At 37.7% G+C, this 19,743-nt stretch overlaps 1 protein-coding gene across 1 annotated transcript in view; it reads right to left on the bottom strand.

Moving 5' to 3' along the window:
* Positions 1–12,824: 12,824 nt before the first annotated feature.
* The window catches only part of KCTD8 (potassium channel tetramerization domain containing 8), an 89,871-nt gene continuing 82,952 nt past the window's right edge, over positions 12,825–19,743 (bottom strand). The window contains exon 2 of the mRNA XM_015625433.1: positions 12,825–14,145. Coding sequence (XP_015480919.1) covers positions 13,685–14,145 — 461 coding nt within the window. The 3' untranslated portion in view covers positions 12,825–13,684. The remainder of the gene's footprint in view (positions 14,146–19,743) is intronic.

Here is a 19,743-nt window from a genome sequence, read left to right as displayed (position 1 = left end):
ATGACTAGCTACAGGACCCGTTGTGGGGATGGGGAGGCGTGGCAGTGTTTAAATCAGCCTCTTGCATTATATCCAGTGTGAATGGCAGCCACAAGGATGCTATGAATGCAGCTCTTTTTGCCTCCTGTAAAGGCTGAATATTGTGCTTTAGCCATATGTGGTGAGGAAATGATAAAATAAACAAACATATGGAATGATTAAGCCTGCCCACAGTACTTACACACCCGCCCAAATTCCCTTTTGCTGCCCAGTGGCATCCATCAGCATTTACAGCAGTAAATGGGGAGTGAAGCTGGGCTCCTCAAAGCTGAGCTGCAGAACATCTTCTTCTTTTTTTTTTATTTCTGTTTGTAGTTCTAATAAGCTTTTTTGATTTCGGAAATTTTTTTTGGTTATCAGAACCTTGCATAAGACTTCTGTGAGTGCCCTCGGGTTCAGCTACACCAGCTACATAGTCCATTAAAGTGAATGTCCCTACTTTTATAGATGTGGTGTGAGGTTAGGGAAGTCTAAAAAAAATATCTAGAGAACATATTACAGTCTGAAGGTCAGAAGCACTCTACATGGAGCATGTTCATCATCCCATGTCTTCAAGAACCCATGACAGCCGACTGACTGCTTTCCAGGCCAGCATGCACAGTGCAAAAGAGACAGGAGTTAAGTGAGGCAGGGAAGCAGAGCAGCCAAAAGAAAGCTGCCCATTTGGCATTTTCTGATTTATGTGCTTATATTGGGAACTCCTTCATTTAAAATGTTATTTGAAGCTCCCCTGCTGAAGCCTCTGGGTCTTCCTAGAAATTAATGGAAACAGAGTTAAAATTATAATCTTCATTAGCTAGGGATTATTAAATAAATTATTTGTATTTTCTGTAGATAGGCATATTCTTTCTCTCAGAACACATATCTATTATCAGTCCTTCCAGTTTTTTATTTACTGCCTGCTCACAGGTAAGGTCAACAAATTCAATTTTTTTAATGTCCGATCATGATTTTAGGTCATTTAATTTAGGGCAATTAAGAAGTTGCTAGAAATTTCAGCAGATTGCAGGTCAATTCATTAAGTTTTATAATTCTTCTGAAGTTTAAATTAACACTTTTCTGCTGAATTACAACTCTAATTAATTATCTTCTATGCTACTCATCAAAAGGACTCCTCCTATCTTAACTTGCTAATAAATGTCAATGTTTATGAAGAGAAAGGTGCCAGATTCTCATTTGCACTAAGGCTCTTCACAAGGAATGACAGTAAAAGAGGCCTAATAGGGGTGTAAGATGCTTTGTTTCCAGTTTTAAAAATCTCTCTATTGATAGAATGGACAGCTGTTATGGCAGTGTCTAAATGAGCAAAGATACAAGATTTTGTGAGTAGAAAAGCTAATGGGCAGTGCATGGCGAATGCTGGTTCTAGGATTTAGATCTCATTACGTGTATATACACTATATTTTGTTTGCTAAACTGTTCATTTATTACAACAGGAATATGTTTTTTTCTCCATAACCCTAGGGACATACCTAATGTTCTCCCTGTTGATAAGACTTTCTAAGGCCTGTATTTTTTCTTTTACAACACCATTGCTTTTAAAAGTCAGTCTTGGCAGTTACATAAATTGAAGGGGAGGGGAGCAGAGAAGCAGGGGTTTTTTTGGTAGTTTTTTTTTTGTTTCTCTGACAAACAGGTATTTCCAGAAGCATGCTGACATTTTATTATCCTCTGGACTATTGTATTCTGGAAGAAGGGCTATATTTTGTGGGTGATTGCTTCCAATACACAGAGTTAAAGCTTCATTGCTGTCCTGTATTAGTTGAAGCACATAACCTATTTTTCCCAAACAAAATTATTATGAGCTGTTTCAAATGCAAGGAAGTAGAAATGACCAGTAAGCAAAACTGTCCAATGCAGATATTTGGAACACAGCTTGTGTTCCTTCACCTGAAAAATATAGAAAACTTACAGGAAAGAGGTTACTTTTAATCAACCACAACTGTGATGACACAGACATTGTTTTTCCTACATTTTTGTGAATATTCCTTTATATTTTTTTTACTACTTTAGTGTTCCAATCCTGATTCTCTTCCTAAGAACACATCTAGTTGAACAGCTGTTGTATGCATGCCCTCTGTTAGGAACCATGATGGTTCCCTGGGAGCAGTGCAGGAATGGGCAGCCAGGACTTGTCCCAGCATCCCAGCCAGGGAGCAGAGCAGCCAGGACACAGGGACAGGCCTGGCCCTGAGCAGTGTGCACCTCCCTGGGGATGGAGACAGACAGAGGCCAGGACATCAGCCCACAGAGGGGGATTTACAAAGAGGCAGACTGGCAGCTTTGCTTACAATCTACACATCCTAAACTTCTGTCAAACTGTATATCACCTGCTTTATACCTTCAGGTATCTGTCCATCCATCATTACCTATATACCCAAAAGCTGCAACCTGAGTATACACCAAACACACCCCAAATCTTGTAGACAGGAACCATCCACAGCTCATCCAGCAGAACATCTGGACAGTCACATCTGTCACATCTTGGAACTGCTTTGCTGCTCTAGATTTCCCTGAGAACCTAATTTTTTATTTTTTTTTTAAATGAGGTGAACGACACGGCTTTTGTGCTGCCAGGGGTGGCTCAGTTAGTGATGCTAGAGCTGAGCAGCTGTTCCCCATCATGAATCTGTGCCCAATTGCAATGCCAAATGTGGTCAAAAGGTAGCTGGTGAAGACAGCACCCTGAGCCTCTGGGAAAGGAGGGGAAAGGCAAGGTCTGTCCTGGGAAGAAGTTATTAGTTCTGTAAAACTGTGGTTTAATAAGAGAGAAACTTTTCCAGACCAGACAAGTCTGGCAGCACTCAGAAATGCCTCTCTTCCTTTCTCTACTATTCAACTCTATTTCCTTTGGAAGGCATATTTTTATCCTCCACAGCTTTGTAAGGGAAGAAATTACTGTTTCCCATTACAGTCTCATCATCACCTTACTGAGAAGCCACTGCTTTTTTTCATGGCCTTGACTTCAGTCTAAGCTCCTTTTTGCAGCTTCTCACAAATAGCACAGAGTGGTTCCTGGCTTCCCCACAGTGAATATGCTGATGATCCCCACCACAGCTTAGGGAAATCCTGGTCTGTGAGCACTCTGTGCCTGCTTCTGCTCCCTCAAGGATGCTCACGCAGGCACTGTGGTGGGCAGGGAGAGCCCAGACCCAGCTGGTGCAGGGGCTGTAAACCCACTCATCCTGCAGCTCTGTTCCCTGTAAGTTCAGGAAAAGCTGAAATCAGTTTATTGCCATCATCACCTGGGCTATGTTTGGCAAGGGGCTGTGTATCTGCAAGTGCCTGTGTCTGCATGGGTGTTGTTCAGGACTCCTCCTCTGGGGCAGCACCTCGCAGCTCGCTGCATCTTGGGGTTTCACTGCACGGCTGACATAAATTGCTGTGTGATCTTCTGCTGCCCTCTCCACACTTCCCACTAGCTCTGTCTTATTTTTATTCAAGGAGAGACAAAGTTGGCTTCCAGCCCAGATTTGCAGCTGGTGTCTCTAGAATAAAGCTAACAGAGGGAAAAAACACAAACCAGTAAACAAATAACCCAAATTCCATGCTGAATCTGCAGATTATGCAGTTGGCTTCATTCAGCCTTATAAGACATAAGAGAGACTGAGAGGAGGTGAAGGCTGTAAGTACTTTCTCCTGTGATGGGGAGAACAGCAGTAGTTGCTCTCTCTTTTCCAGTGGTGTCCAATAAACTGAGAATCAGAATCCCTGTGGAAGCAATGCTTTTAGCAATGCTGTGCAGTGTAGGAGACAGAGCCTGTCAAATGAGAAAGAAAATAAGAATTTGCTGTGATGACTTAGAGAAAATACACTCTGCCACTGACAGAAAATATCCCTACTGCCAAAAATGGTTATTTCTTTCAAAAATCTTTCAAAAAAAGGAGCTCATTTTCCCCACCTGAATTGCATACAGAACAGCACAGCACAGGAGGCAAAGATAGGGTTATTCTCTGAAGAGGAACATGCACCTTTTCTATCATGCAGCATTGCAGTTGGGTAATGTAAGTGGACTTGAAATGTTGTGTTGAAACAATTAATGGCAATGATGGGTCAGCAAATTGTTTTAGACAACCGCCTTCTACAGAGTCTGGGCAGCACCTCTTCAAGTTTTTCTTTTGTGAAACTTTGTGTGGAACATCTGTTACAAAGCAGAAAAGTGTGTCTCCAGCCACCTACCCCTGTACTTCTGCCTGATGAATGGACTTAGAGAATTCAGATGTGTGGCATTGAGATGGAGAGACTCTGCTTTGAAACTCTGGAAATGTCTGGGTCTCCATTCTTACAGGTACATGAGCTTTTATGATCCTTCTTAAAATTGTTCATCCAGTCTTTCTGAGGAACATGGTGCTCTTCCATCTACTCCTCTTCCATGATCTAAGATTCTCTGGCTACTAGCTGCATCAGAATATTGCTCTGCACTGCTAGCACTCAAACATTGGCCATTCAGGAGCTTTCCTGCTGAGTGGCACATGATAAAATTTTTCATCTCATCTCAGAATCTTCTGTAGGGAAACTGGTTGTACATGAGAACCTTTTTTCAAAAAAAAAAGTCATTGCATTCTCATAATATTATTTCTAAATTAGTTGATCACACAGTTGATGAGCAAACAATGGAGCAAAGTAATTTGATAAGTCTTACAATATGAAGGTGTCAAAAAGGAAGATGGGTAATTAGAAAGATTTGGTGCAGGAAAAAGCATGTTCTAGACATGACTTAATTCACAGGGGGTTTCATTGATATAAAAACAAAAGAATATGAAGAGATTGTGATTATACCCCACATTAATAAAATTTAAGCAGAAATATTCTAAGGAATACAAACAGGAATTACAATCTCTTTGCATTCATGTTACATTCATTTCAATGGTCCCAGTTCTTGTTTTGCCATTTTCAGTTTTCTTGGTGCAGGAGACAAGCCTTTATGCTTAACTGTACAGCATTAAACATGCAGCTCATGCAAAATAAATATAAAAGTAAATCATGCCAGGCATTCTGGGATATTAAGTAAATCACCACACACCTACTGCATAAATTGTCATTCTTATTGAATATCTGTGGGTGACTGAGGAACTCGAAGAAAATGACACATCTTCAGACTTGTGAGAAAGCATCAGCTGGAGAATCGTGTAAGCATGTGACAGCTTAAGACCCTGGTGTCTTACCAGCTGAAAATAATCCTTTGATCCTTTGAAAAGATCCTTTGATTTAATGGTTACAGTAAATACAAGATAAAATTCTGGACACAGGCCTTGCATAAATATTGCAGTTTTGCTGAAATTTTCTGCAGTCAAGATCATGACGGGATGTAGCACACATCCCAAAAACATATTTGTGGGAGTATATTGCTCTTGCACCACTCTTAAGGCATGATCCATCTTAACAGCTAACTTAACAACATCTCTGCTTCCTAAGATGGGGCATTGATGTGGCTCTGGAGATGAGGCCCTTGATGGATGTTATGAATTCAAGCAGGATCTCAGCTCCTGAACACCAGCTGGGAACAATTCAGTGATCTGGGAGCCTCAGTTCACAGGATGGCCATCAGCACATCATCAAGGTAGTCATGTGGGGATGATGAATTTAAAGCACATAAAGATTTCATTGCTACCCAGGTACTTGAAGATGGGAGAAAACCACTCAAATCGCTTTCAAAGCCTTGGAGAAGATTTTTTTTTATCCAGTTCTTGACTTAATTTCCCTCTTTCCTCCATGACAGTTTCACTATGCATGAAAACTTAGAGAGGGAAACAGAGGACTTTGGAAAACTTCTGTAGCTTTTCAGAAACACTGATGTACAGCCAATTTATTGAAATCTTGTATATGTAAGAGTTCTTCTCATTTCTGTACCTGACTGAGCAGCATCATTATTTGCCTCCTGCTGAGATGCCTATCATAGATTGGCTCAGACAATTGCTGTTTACCACTGTGTGGGAATAAGACAGGTTCACAATGAGTGTTAAAACATAGCTCTTGTCAGACAAACTTGGTTCATTATTCAAGCGCACTACAGAATTAGTGGATGAAAGGAATGGGACAGCATAATAATTCCTGATTTCAATGTCAAGAAAGCTTACTTGTAAAATTAATTCAAATTGATTTGGAGTGGAAGTAGGAAGCCATGGTTAAAGATGATGAGAGGTCTTACTGAGATGAGGGGAAGGGCACTAGGATCACTGAAGAGATAATATGAGTTTTTCAGAAAGAAAAGAAGAATGGCATGCTCAAGTCTCAGTAAATGCCACAGGGAATTTGGGATCTCTGTGTGCCTTTGAGGATCTCTTTCATAAGTTTTGTTTGCCATCTTCTCAAAGTTAAAGTAAATGGAATGTTCATGAAATTTGATTAAAAAAAAAAAGATAGACTCAAAGGTAATTAGAAACACAGAGAAAAGTAAAATATGACTGAGCATTTCAAGAAAGTAGCCTGGTTAGAAATAATTGAAAATCTGCGTTGTATATTTCCAGGAAAAGGCAATGGGGAGAAATAAAATCAGGAAAGAAAAAAGTGACATAATTTGCAATATAAAATCAATTCATAATTCTATATATGGAAGCACCCCAACACATTGCAGGGAGGGAATAATCATTTTTTCCAGTCCTTTCATTACTGACCAAAACTAGAATACGAGCATCCTCTTTTCCAAAGCACTATTGAACAGTTGGAAGAAGTTCGAGAAGAGTTATGAGACATATTTGAAACACCAGTCCTTAAATTCTGACAGAAGCTTCAGGTAACTGTTCACATAAATTTAGTGACTTTAATGACAAAAAATAGAAGTCCAGCCTACATTTTCATCAGATAGCAAGAAGGTGCTCTTTAATTTTTCCAGGAGGATATTCAAGACTGGCATAATAAAGCTTGTGAAAGACCAACTTTTTTCTTGAAGATTGGTGTAAGTTCTGCAAGATGGTGAAAGCAAGCTTGCCATTTTCAAAGGATACACAATCATGCCTCATCCCTCATCTTTCCTGCTACAGAGATAGAAGCATCACATGACAGCTCCTGGAGAGGCTGGGGCTTTCAATCCTTTGGGATGCCTCCAAATCCACAGTGGCATGGAGAACTACTTTTATCCCTAACTTCTTTAAGCTCATTTCACGACTGCATGGCAGGTGTTCAATCACTCAGCAGTCACCTAAACTGCTGGTGTCAGAAGCTTACTAATGTAATTTAAATCAGGGGTAGGTGTAAATCAGAACAATTCAGGGCCACACTGACAGTGACTATTTTGTGCTGCATTAAATCAAATGTTACCTTCAACAGAAAAATGACACCATATGAAACACACAATTCACCTAAATAGAAAGAGAAACAGGGAATAAAGCTTTTAAGGGTCATTGATTGATAGTTTTCACAATTCCTCCTAGGACAAACTAGAAATCCAGTAGAGATGAAAAATATTCAATCAGGTGCTGCCTGCTGTCAAAACTTTACATTTACTGTGTACAGTATATATTTATGAAGAAAACAATCTTTCGGCAATATATCAGGAGGAATCCAAATTTGGAGCACATTATCAATTGATCAGTATTAAGATATGAGTTACAAGCATGCTAAGCAGATAAGAGGTAAAGCGATAGTATTTCAGAATTAAATGCTGCTTTGGAATCTGGAAAGATTACTTATTGCCTATTTATAATTTCCTTTCCTTTTATGCAAATTTAATTTACTTCTTGTTACTGGTACGCATCTGTTTTGGGGTGACTTCTTGCTGAAAATTACACTGCACTGTAATTGAAACACTTAACGTGCTCACTGCTAGAATTTCATCTGTCTGTGAAGGATTATATGAACTAGGGTCTTGGAACTAATTCCATCAAGCTATTTCTACATTTCTCTTTTATGTGTATAAAAGAACATAAAGTAACATTAACATGGTGAAGAAACAGAAATTTTAAAAGGCAATACAACACAGAAACATGGATATTCCCACTATATCCATCTGGTCTATTATTGCTTCTCATAATTCCTTTTCCTTATTATCTGAGGAGAGGAGATGGCCCAGTAAGAGGAGGAAGGGTCCTTAGGGGATGAGAAAATTCTCAAAATCTTTTTCTGTTATACTCATCACTAACTGTATTGAGTCCATTTGTGCTTTTCCCCGAAGTGCCTTACACCGTCTAACGCCTGCAGCTGAGGATAGCCAGGGTGCCAGGCCCCAAACAGATGGGAGCACTGTCGGTGCTGGGTTTCTCTTCTGGGCACCATTTGTACTCTGTTTTCTCAGCACCTCATTTCATCCTGTCACAAGCCCAATTTCAAAGAAGGAAGAGTGTGCTAAAGCAGAAGAGATTGCCATCTTCTGCCATGGTTCTGCACATAAGAATACGGGGTTCGGTCCCAGTGAATGGCTGTTTTCTGTGTAAACAGTAATGATCCACTAGACTAAAACAAGAATCCCACTTCAGATGGCGATGCAAGGTGTTGTGGCATGAAGGCAAGTGCCCACTACAGCCCCAGCAAGCTGTATATCCCCATGAATGGGTGTTTGGTGTGAGAAGGAGCTCTCACAGCTCTCACCTGCTCTCACCATCTCTGGACTGGGGGGTCCAATTTAGCTGCAGTACCAACACACAGCAGGTGTAGGTGGCCAACAGGACACTGACAACATCAGTGGTTCATTTATCAGTGAATAATGTCCTTGTGGCTTGTTTCACTGCAGGACTGGTCTTTGCTAAAGGAATGTCAACCTGACAGTCTGAAAGAGAGTACAAGCTGTAGGGCAATGTGACTTTGCCTTCCAGTTTGTGCTTTATGGCATCTTCTTGCAAGCAGTGCTGAAGTTATTCAAACCAGTAACACTGCCAGTGTGTCCAGCTTCCCCTACCAGTTTCCAGCATAGTCTAGTCTCTTCTGAACTTGAATATGTGTCTTCAGGCAAGGAACTGATATGTTCTTGTATAACAGTGTATGGATGTCTGTGGTAACAATGAGAAAGAGAGGGGCAGAGTGGAAAATATGAAATCTCTTCTAGATAACAGGTCTTGGAAAATGAGAAGCTACTTTCTGGCCTGTAATATATAAGCTGCAGTAATGTGTGAATGTTATTTTTATGATGAGCCACACCATCATAATGATTGCACCAGTGGTGTGATCCTGCAGAAACCTGAAGATTTTTTGATAATTTCTGAGCGTCCCAAAGAGCCTGGTTCAGGACATGAGTCACTTGTAAATGGAACCCAACATTGCCCTCTCGTTACTAATTTGGGTTTTCCACCTCCAGCAGGAAGTATATTTTAAAATATCATTACTTGAACAAAGACAACATTAGCAAGTCAAACGATATTACATAAGCACTAATTTTTTTTTATACAGGAAGCCATAAAATTATGCTTTTTATGCAATTTATCATATTTTATTCATTCAAAGGAAATCAAAGTGAATTCTAAAATTCTATTTTAGAATTAATTTCAACTATTCTAAGACTTAAAAATTTTTGTTAATGAAATAATCCTTCAGTAATAGCCTGTCATTCTGATATTTGTTCACACATTTTAAAGTGTAAACATCACTGTATGGCAAAACTATATATCTAGTCCCCATCATTCAGTTAGAAGAGTGAAAATTGGTGTATGTAATATCTATGATGCAGGCTTAAAATTCATTTGTTTAGTCAATAAATATGGGCAATAATAACAACATTACTTTGGCATTATATTTGAATTAATTACTCTCATGAAATATTACCTTAACTGATTATTTATTAAGGAAGTTGTTGTTGTTTTTTTTTTTTATCAATTTCAAATGTTTCATCTAGACTATACCATTCTATATTTCTGTACATGTTAAATATTAAGAATTACACTCATTAGAAAAACATAAAGGGATATGTATTCCATGTTGAATTCTCAATAAGACCATAATGTAAGGAATTGTATTGATTTAGATAGAAAAACTGCTTAATTAACATTAAATTACTTTGCATTTTTTCCTTATTTAAATTTTAAAATAAATTTTATCAAAGCAATTATTATTTAAACCTACCACTAAATTATTCACTAATACCTACCTAGTCTTTAATTACACTAAACCAAATTTGCACCCATCTTTGAAAAGGATAGAATGGAAGACCCTGGGAACTACTGACCTGTCAGCCTCACCTCTGTGTCCAGGGAGATCATGGAACAGATGCTCTTAGGAGCTGTGCTATGGCAGCCAGCCAGCACACCTCACCAAGGGAAAGGCCTTCCTGAACAATCCAGTGGTCTTCTGTGATGGAGTGACTTCATCAGGGGGCAAGGGAGAGCTACAGATCTACAGATCTGTACTTTTGTAAGGCCTTTGCTACAGTCCCCACAACATCCCCCTCTCTCTGAACTGGTGGCACACAGATAGGATAATAAGAAAGTACAGGATTATAAGAAAGATGTGGACAAACTTCTAGCAGGGCCTGTTGTGAAAGTAAAAGGCTTAATGGTTGTAAACTAAGATAGTAGATTCAGACTAGTTATGAATAAGATACTTTTTATGATGAGGATGGTGAGACTCTGGAACAGGTCTCCAAGCAGCCTGATTTGGTTGAAGATGTCTGTGATTATTGCAGGAGGGTTGGACTAGATGACCTTGAAAAGGTCCCTTCCAACTCAAACCGTTCTATGATTATAATTGAGGGTTGACCATTATCAGTATTTGGATTTTTTTTGTTGGTTTTTTTTCACAAAAACATGATTTTCATAAGCTTCAAATGGAATGGATATTTAGTGTACTGACTGCCACTGCTCAAGCCCAATAGAAGGTACAGATTCCCATGGCACACTGTTCCTGTGAGTAACAAAGTGAATAGCTGGAAAGAAGTGAAAAAGGAAAATAAAAGAAGAAAAGGCAGCCATAATGGGAAAAGAAGAAGAATGTAAGACAATAGGAAACAATCAACCCTCCAAGTGCTTCTAATATACAATTTTCTTGTAACACCTGGGAGTTTTCAACCAAGCGTAGCCATCTCAAACCCACAAGCTCTCCTGTTCCATTGAAGTCTCAGCTTGTGTTCTCCTTAATTGTCTGAAAACTGTAGAGTAATAGCTATACAGACAGGGTTGGAATTCCAGCTGGGTGAAATGGATGAAAAGTGTGACAGGAATTGAAGAAAACCACTGAGGGATTCACATGACTTGTGGCTTCTCCCTTCTCTCTCTGACTACAACACATTGGAATTTTTCACTCTGAAAGAAGGACAGTGTAAACTGTCTAATTCCAAAACCAAATCACTTTGTCTTAAGATGCCACTGTGGTTACCAAGTAACAATAATGTCATTCATCTGCCACATCACTTTCATGCCTCATGAACACATGGAAAGTGGTTACCAAAAATCTTACAGTATTCATGAATTAAAATACATATCAACATAACACTCTGTTCTCCTCAAGAATGAATCAATATGTTTTGAGAAAAACTGTATAATAAAAGAAAAAACCAGCTCATAAAAATATTTATATACTGACAAATTAAAAAAAAAAAAAAGGTCAAAAAATCACCTAAGGATACCTCAGGCAGTTACTTCCTGGAATACTGAGAATAACTAGGCAGGCAAAACAAACCTCCAAATTCAACAGGAAGGTTTACTAGGAATGCTCAAGATGCTGTCTGCATCTAAAATGCATAATCCTAGATGGAGACAAAGGTCTTAGTATTAGTCTAACTTTGGACTAAGTAAAAGTAGAATTGTATCCACTGAGGGATAAGTCATAGTTAAACAGTTGGAAATTTCATCAGGTAAAGACTAGGAGGCCAAATACTAGAAAAGACAGAAAGTAAACTTGTCTAAGAAGCATTAAACTTTCAACAGAAAGAATGGGTCTTTTGGACTAGAAAGAAGCAAGCAAGGAACTTAAAAGCAAACCTGAGATGCCAAATGATCTCATACTGGTCTGCATCAGTTCAGACTAGACTTATCCCAGTTACAGTCCTTCAATTCATTAAAATGTTGTTAAAATATGTTGAAGCCAACTAATTAACTAAATAGGAGAACAACTATTTCTAGGTAGGTTAAGAAAAGAATCACTGAATTAAGTTGCTTCTAAAAAACTATTAGAAGTTTCTTAAAGTAGCCTTTTAGACCAAAAAGAAATATAGGTATCAGGAATAATCCTGGAAATTATAATACAAGAAGTCCTCTTTTCTTCAGCTAAACCGTTTAGAATTTCCATAGATGTCAAACATGTCTTCTGACACAACTGTGCAGTTAGTGCTACAGAACATGTATGGAAATTAACCTTTTGGAATGTGTATGTGTACATTTGTGTGCTCACAGTAATATTTTGAAATCTGTAAGAACTCAGCAGCTTTTTGTGAACTCCAGCAGTCCTTACCTACTTCAGCTGTGGCTGTCTGAACCACAGTCATCTTCTTGGTGTTCCTGTAATGAGAAAGGAATTTATTTTCCCATGTCTGGGCTGAGATAACAGGTTTGCCATACAGAGCTGACTATTCACAGAAACTTTTCATTTGTAAATGTAGCACACTCTGCTGTGGTATTTTAAATCTTCTATTTCTAAGCTGATTTTTGTGAACTTGTCAAATTGTAACTGCTTTCCTCTCTGCTACTAAGACTACTCAATTTTTTAGTTCATCCTCTGCTGCTTCTTAGCATAATTCTCTTTCTCTTAGGGTCTGTATGGCAGTTCCAATTAAGCAGACTACCCTAAATGTTTTTTCCCACTCTTGAAATATGTTTTTGTTTTGTTTTGTTTTTTTCCAGCAGAGTAGTTATGAAAATATTGTACAAAAAGTAAAAACTTGCTTGGTTCTATTTAAAAAGGAGAGGCGATAACAACAGCCAAGAAAATCTACCAGATGGTTCTTTTAATAAATACATTAAAGTCTCTTTTATTTTTCTCCATTTTTAGCGACTAACATAACAAAAACTTTCAGACCATCAAACCAGTTTTCACAATCTGCCATAAATTTGCATTTCACAGAAATAATCCTGACAAGCACTAATAGATGAACGTTGTTGGTGCAATAATAAAACAATATAAGGCATATTTACACCATCCTTACATACAGAACACTGTACACACAAAAAAATCACAGATCCAGAACAAAGTAAATTCAATCCCTTAGACATTTTACGTTTATAGGCTTGGTATCAAACAAGTAATTCTCCAAGCAACAGACAACCTCTTGTTCTTGTGTGATTTATTTGCAATATTGTGCTCATGCAAAATAGGTATTTGCTTTATTGCATTAACATTGAGAGAATGTTGGGAATTAGTTCCAAAACCAGTTCAATTAAATTTTAAACCCTGTTTCTCTTCATCCTTAGCAAGTCTGAGTCATTTTTAATGGTGACATAAAATGAAGTGTTAACTGATGATTGAGATTTTTATTTGTTAAGTTCCAAAACAATAATGAAGCTCAACTGACAGTGGTTTGAAAACCATCTTTCTTGACCATGCAATTTTTTTCTTTGCTATTATGAAGTGGTTTAGATGAAACACCTTTTGCATTTTTTAAGTTTCTATCTTTTTATATATATATTTTTAAAGAAAAACATGTACTATCCAACATCCACTGTTCACAGAAAGAAATAAGCAGCAGGAATAGCTCTGGTGGCAGAGTCGGCCAGGAGGAGGACATCAGTAAGTTAGAGGCAATGTAACAAACATCGAATGCCTCAGAGATACGTCAGGAAAGAGTTGATTACTATAACCCATATTTCTGTAAGAGTTCAGACTGCCAGGGACGTTTGCGCTCTGGAAAGTAATCTGGAATGTGGATTTTTTTAAAATCTTGAATACATTTTCTCATTTCTTCCTCAACACTCAGCTTCTCACAGACCTTCTTTTTGGAAAGATTTGTTTCTCTGGACTTGCTAATGAGAGTTTGAAAGAGTTCACTGTTCCTGCGTTTGTCTGGCGGTGGCATCCACTGCACGGGGGCCTTCTTAGACGGGCGATCCAACGTCAGAGTATTTGGCTGGTGGGCTGTGGATGGCTGAGTGCTGGTGGCATTTTCTTGAGGGGTGCTCGCTTCCGAGTGGCTGTCGCAGCTTGAGGTGGACAGCTCGTTACAGGAAGTCCCACTTTCACTGCCTTTGTCCAAAACTTTGTCGTGCTTCCTTTCCTCGTGGTCTTGTTTGGGGGAAACGGTTCGCTGGGGGGGCCCTAATATAAAGCAGGAGAGAAAAAGTGTTAATCAAGCACTGCTTTACACAGAAAAATTATCAGATACCATTTAGAAAAGCACAATTCAGAGTCTCAGCTGGTAAATGTTGATGTCATTTCCCTGTAGGTAACAAAACTATCCCCAACTGGTATACAAATTGAAGGTCTGGGCCTCAAAATTCTCATTCCTAAAAATGTTTACAGCAAGAATAACTTCACTGCCTGCCTCAGAATCCAGGTAATGAAGCGTGCATGATGCTCACAGATTACCTGCACTGGAAATCTTTGCACACAAATTTAAATAAACTGGTTTGCTACTACATGGCAACAAGTATATTATGACAAATTAGATTTTGTTGTTTGAGCGAGATACTACTGTACAACTTGCAAGCTCTTCATTTGAATAAAAATATTCCAAGGATTTAGATTTTAATTTTTTTTTTGGAAGCTCTTAATTCACCTTCCCTGAACAGTCTACTGATACTGTACTCTGCAGATGTCAACTCTGCAGAAGCCCCAGACAGAAGAAGGATTATTAAGCCTAGGATAACAGAGAGATTGCTCACTGGTGTCAGAGTCTTTAGGGTTTCGGGGTTTTTTATCCTGTAATGATTTCACTGCACTTCTTACTGTCAGTTGTTACTCAGAATTGGTGCAAGCTCAGAATTCAGCTGTACAACTCCTACTGCACAGGCTGGTAGGGAAAAGGAGGTTATGAAGTTATGGGTGAAGAGGCACTCTGCCATGCCCACCACCCTCTTGGCAGGCACAACTCAGCAATCACATGCCTGAAAATCAGATCTAGGCTCTTATTTCCTCCATATATCATTTTTGCTTTGAAGTCTTAAGCAGAATATGAATGTGAAAATTAAGTGGTTGCCACTAAATCTGTACAAGCATTTTCAGTTTTGAAGATTTATTTCAAAACTCCAGCTGTAAATGATGCTATGCTGACATCATATTAACGTCACAATCTTAATTTAGTACACTATCTAAAGAGGACAGTAATATCAATGGAGTTTAAGGAGTGTTGGACTGGACCAAATAGAAAAATTTCAAAGATGTTTAAGGATCTAAATGGAAATGTAAAGAAGGGATTCAGTGGCAGTTGTGTGTTTGCTACAAATCCTGAAAGCATCCAAAGAGGTTGGGTATCTAAATATCTTATGAAAACTAGATTATCTCTACAGTTTATCCAGACAACACCAGCACCAGCCTTTGCCAGTACCAAAACTGAGAGTATGACAGTTCTACCTTGGGTCACTGGAACAGAGCTGCAAGATTTTTGATTCACTTAGCATTTTGTTGTTCGGAATTACAAATTAGAAATGCAATTACAAAGAATGCAGAAGCAATATGAAGACCCCGGTTGTCTTTTTGACAGTGCAGTTCTGTGACTAAAAGGAACATAAGAAGATTGCAGTATTTTATATGAGACAGGGGAAAACAAAATAAAGCAATACACAAAGGAAAATAAAGATTAGTCTAACAATAGCAGCATTCAACAACCTGCTTTTCTTTTGTTTTACCCAGCATCCCAGGATGCTGTGTCCCATTTTTGTAGTCCATCTAGAGAAACCCATGAATAATCAAGAGCCAAAGAGAGACAACAATCCTATAGGGCTTGTACTTACATTATGCACAGTAAAAAACAGAAGCAATTTTCTACTTCATTATATTCAACCCAAATATTTAACACATGGCTGCAGCGATTTCCCTCCTCTTTCTCTTTCACAAGTATGATCACCTTCTTAAATAGATTTACATGCCTTCCTTCTATTGTTGTATCTAGCATTTCATTTCATACCTCAAGTGATTATATGAATATGCTAAATTGCAAGTCAGCTGGCATTATGGAACTACTCTGGCTTTGCAGCATGCAATTACAAAGCTGAGTAGTTAATCAGACAGTGATTTCAGTATTGTTACTCTGATTTTCAGTAACATAATTAACATCAATATCTAATCTAGTTTACAATCTTGGCTTCTTCAAATATAACAACACACTCTATGACTAAGAAACTAAAGCTTTTTGTTTGCAGTACTCAGTAGTCTTCAAGTCTCTCTCCTGCCTATTTCTTTTGCTGCAACTTCATATATCAAGATGTTACCTCTTGTTGGTTGCTTTGTACTTAGTTCTTTATTGGTACTCCTTGCTTCACATGGGCTCAAACCCACAATGTGCTAAGGTTCTATTTCAGAAAAGCACACTGAAATATACTTCAAGAATATAAAAAGATGCATTTCCTGCTAGAAGATTATTCAGGAGCATGACAATAGGCAGGTATTTAAACGCTTTTTTGGATCACAGCCCTGAGGTTCAGTATCTTACAGTACTGAGCTCTGTATGCTCCACTGAATCACCTAAATTCACAGTGACTTTAATCAAAACACAAGTTTCTCCCACACCTCTCCTTTTAAAAATTAACAAATCCTCCCTCACAAAAAATTCTTTATATGCCTCTGCACTGCTTTTTCAGTAGCGTGTTATTAACAGAAGCAACAGTTCTGCTAGAGGGGAGGTTTTCCTCACAGTATTTTCTGCCTGCTGAAACCCAGTAGAATTTTAAATTATATAGAAAAGGATCTACAAAAGATTTGTTTAATTTTCAACATCAGGGATTATTGGATAAATTTAGCTACATTTCTAATTCAAAAGACATCTCCTTGTTGCCCTTTGTGCTGCCACACTTTTCACTGTACCCCTTCAGCCATTCCGCAACAACACCAAAGACATTCAAGTATTTCAGTCTACTATATTTGCACTACTGTGCACATTGAATCATAGGATAATTCAGGTAGGAAAAAACCTTTAAGATCAAGTCTAACTGCTAACCTAACACTGCCAAGTAACACTAAAAAAAAAATCACTGACTTACAACCTGTCTCTCCTGTTCCTACCTGTTCCAGGACCTCCACCAGCTGCTGATGCCATGGTTTAACCCCAGCCAGTAACCCAGTGGGGTTGGACTAGATGGCCTTTAAAGGTCCCTTTCTACCCAAATAATACTTTAGGATTCTCCTCTTTTTTTTGGTCAAATACCTGGATTCCTGTATGCAGAATGTCAGACGTGTGTATTAATTTTCCTCACTCAGCTACTTTATTCCTACAGTGTCTCAAAGATAATTCAGTTTATTTTTATTGCAAAATGTAAAAAGTTGTGAACATACGCACAGACTGCTGCAGTTAGCTATTTTAGTAACTATTGTGTTGAAATAATAATGGAAAATCTTAGCTCTGGAGTACAATGGCTGTAGCTGGATGCAAGACATGTAGATAAGAGTTGAGCTGATATAAAGATGGTCATTTGGGAAAAAACCATAACCAACACTTTATATGTGTTCAATATGCACCACCTCAATCAAGAAGGATGCAATCTGCTGAAAATGCTAGCTTTTACTGTTGTTTCAGAAAATATGCATAAAAGAATATTTGTGAACTGATTTGAGTTTCATGAATTCCCTTGTGAGCACTATAAAATAAAGCCTGTTTGTCGATTTAAGTAAAAACCTAAACCAATTAAAAAAATCAAACCAACAAACACAAAATCTTGAGTCTTTCTGTGATGTAATTTTAGTGAAAACAAAGTTCTTGAGGGTATTTTGTCTCCATACTCTCCTGTTTCTTCAAATGTACTTAAAAACCCAAACTCAGCTCTACTTGGCACAGTCCATTGAATTAATGAAATAATCCAATTAATTAAATCAGTTCATTTGAAATGATATATCTATAAACAAAACTAACTCTTGCATAAGCAATAAGCATTTTGTATACTTTATTAAACATCTTTAAGAATATTTTTTCGTTCAAGAACATCTTCCAAAAATTGCAGAAAAATTGTTAACAAAATTATGACAAAATACTGAAACTGTAAATAAATTTCATGTTTCTAGTAGATTTAATAAAAAATAAAATTATGAGGGCAACACTGTTTTAAACTGACATTATATTGGATGGTTCAGGAACATAATAGCAATGAGAATAAAATTTATCACTTGTATCTGCAGAAAAAAATCTATCTAATTCAATAATATTAGTTACAGTTGTACATGACTGCCTAAAATGCAATTTTTTCCACCTTGTTTCACATAGAGAAAAGTCCTTATTTTTAGAGGCTACACTGGACCTTTAGCCTGGAACACAGAGATGCTAAACTCCTGAATTAACTTCTCCTCCACCCGCTCTCTCAAAATTACCTTATAGACAGGTATAATGTTTTTATGATTTAATATTTATTCATATTTTTATGGTTTATGATTTAATATTTAAAATCTTAGTAAAATTAATTATAATTAATACACAATTACAAAAAAATATACTTGTCTAATCTCATACTGATAACTTACTTATCTAATATATGTAGTTTTTTTATTATCTTTCACCAAGACTGGAAATATTACACTAAACTTAGAGAGAAGTCACCTGTGAAATCTGATGACAGATAATGGCTACTGTGGGAACACTTTCATTACCATAAGTTTGAGTACTTAATATCACACTTCAATGGTAAATGATTACCTTTTATGTCTAATTTCACTTTATTTATAAAAAAGATTACTTTTAAGAGCTCTGAAAGGATAGCTCTAAACCCCTGACATTTCCAGTGGCATATTAATAGTATTTCCAGTTTTAGGAGAAAATCCTGTTCTTAAGAGCTCAGCTCAACACAAGAATTCACTTTGAGACCTGCACAGGACTCAGCTGGACTCTTACCACCAGAGCTGTAGGTTAAAACTGTACCTCTATGGCTGGAAAATTTACAAGGCACCTCCTGACTCTGTCCTGTTTACCAGAAATCAAAGCTAAATCCATTCCTTGGACCTAGCAGTAAGAGTTTATGTGGGTTTCACTCCATCGAGTTTGTCAAGAAAACTCCACTACTCATATTAGTTATCACAATTTACATCTTAGTTCTGGGGGACGGGGAAGGAGGGGAGAAGGAAGGCCATGCCTCATTAAATGTCTGTTTTAAGGTTAATATGCAGGCCTACACATGAATTAACAGAGGGACACTTTAGCTGTCCCTCTGGCCATGGATGAGATTCATCCATTATGAACATACCAAACAAACAATACTAATAACTGAATATATCGTGTGAGAAATATCTAAGTGCTCTTGACAAGCTCTTCTCTAAACAGCTTGCCCTTATGGGAAAAATTGAAGAGCTCAGCATAGAAATTTCTGTGGAATAAAATTTTGTGTAGGAGTCCTTATGCTGTGTGGCATTAAATTGCTTCAAGTGAAAAAAAAATCATTCAGTTTCCAAATTGGGTTTCATCTGGTACAAAATTTCAAAATGTTTCTTGAATTAAAGGCTTGATCCAAAGATCAAGTATATAACAGCAAAGTATTTTTGAGAAAGGAGGATTGAAGTTCAGTCCTTCCTATTTTTTTCCTCCTTTGAGATGAGTGACATATTGCTATGGTTATCCACATGCTCACACTTTCATGTTTTTTAACCCAAATGGGTCTTGGCAATAGTCAATGCAAAGTAGAATAGCTTCAAAAACCTGAAAATAATGTCTCTTTCAGCTTCAATTACTACAGGGTAAAATATTCATTTGGAAGAAGTAAGTTAACTTCCTTTAGGCAGAAG

This window comes from Parus major, chromosome 4, assembly GCF_001522545.3.
Source record: "Parus major isolate Abel chromosome 4, Parus_major1.1, whole genome shotgun sequence".
In the NCBI taxonomy this organism is placed as follows: domain Eukaryota; kingdom Metazoa; phylum Chordata; class Aves; order Passeriformes; family Paridae; genus Parus; species Parus major.
The sequence above is the reverse complement of the archived record's forward strand: the minus strand, read 5'-3'. Positions and strand labels throughout refer to the sequence as shown.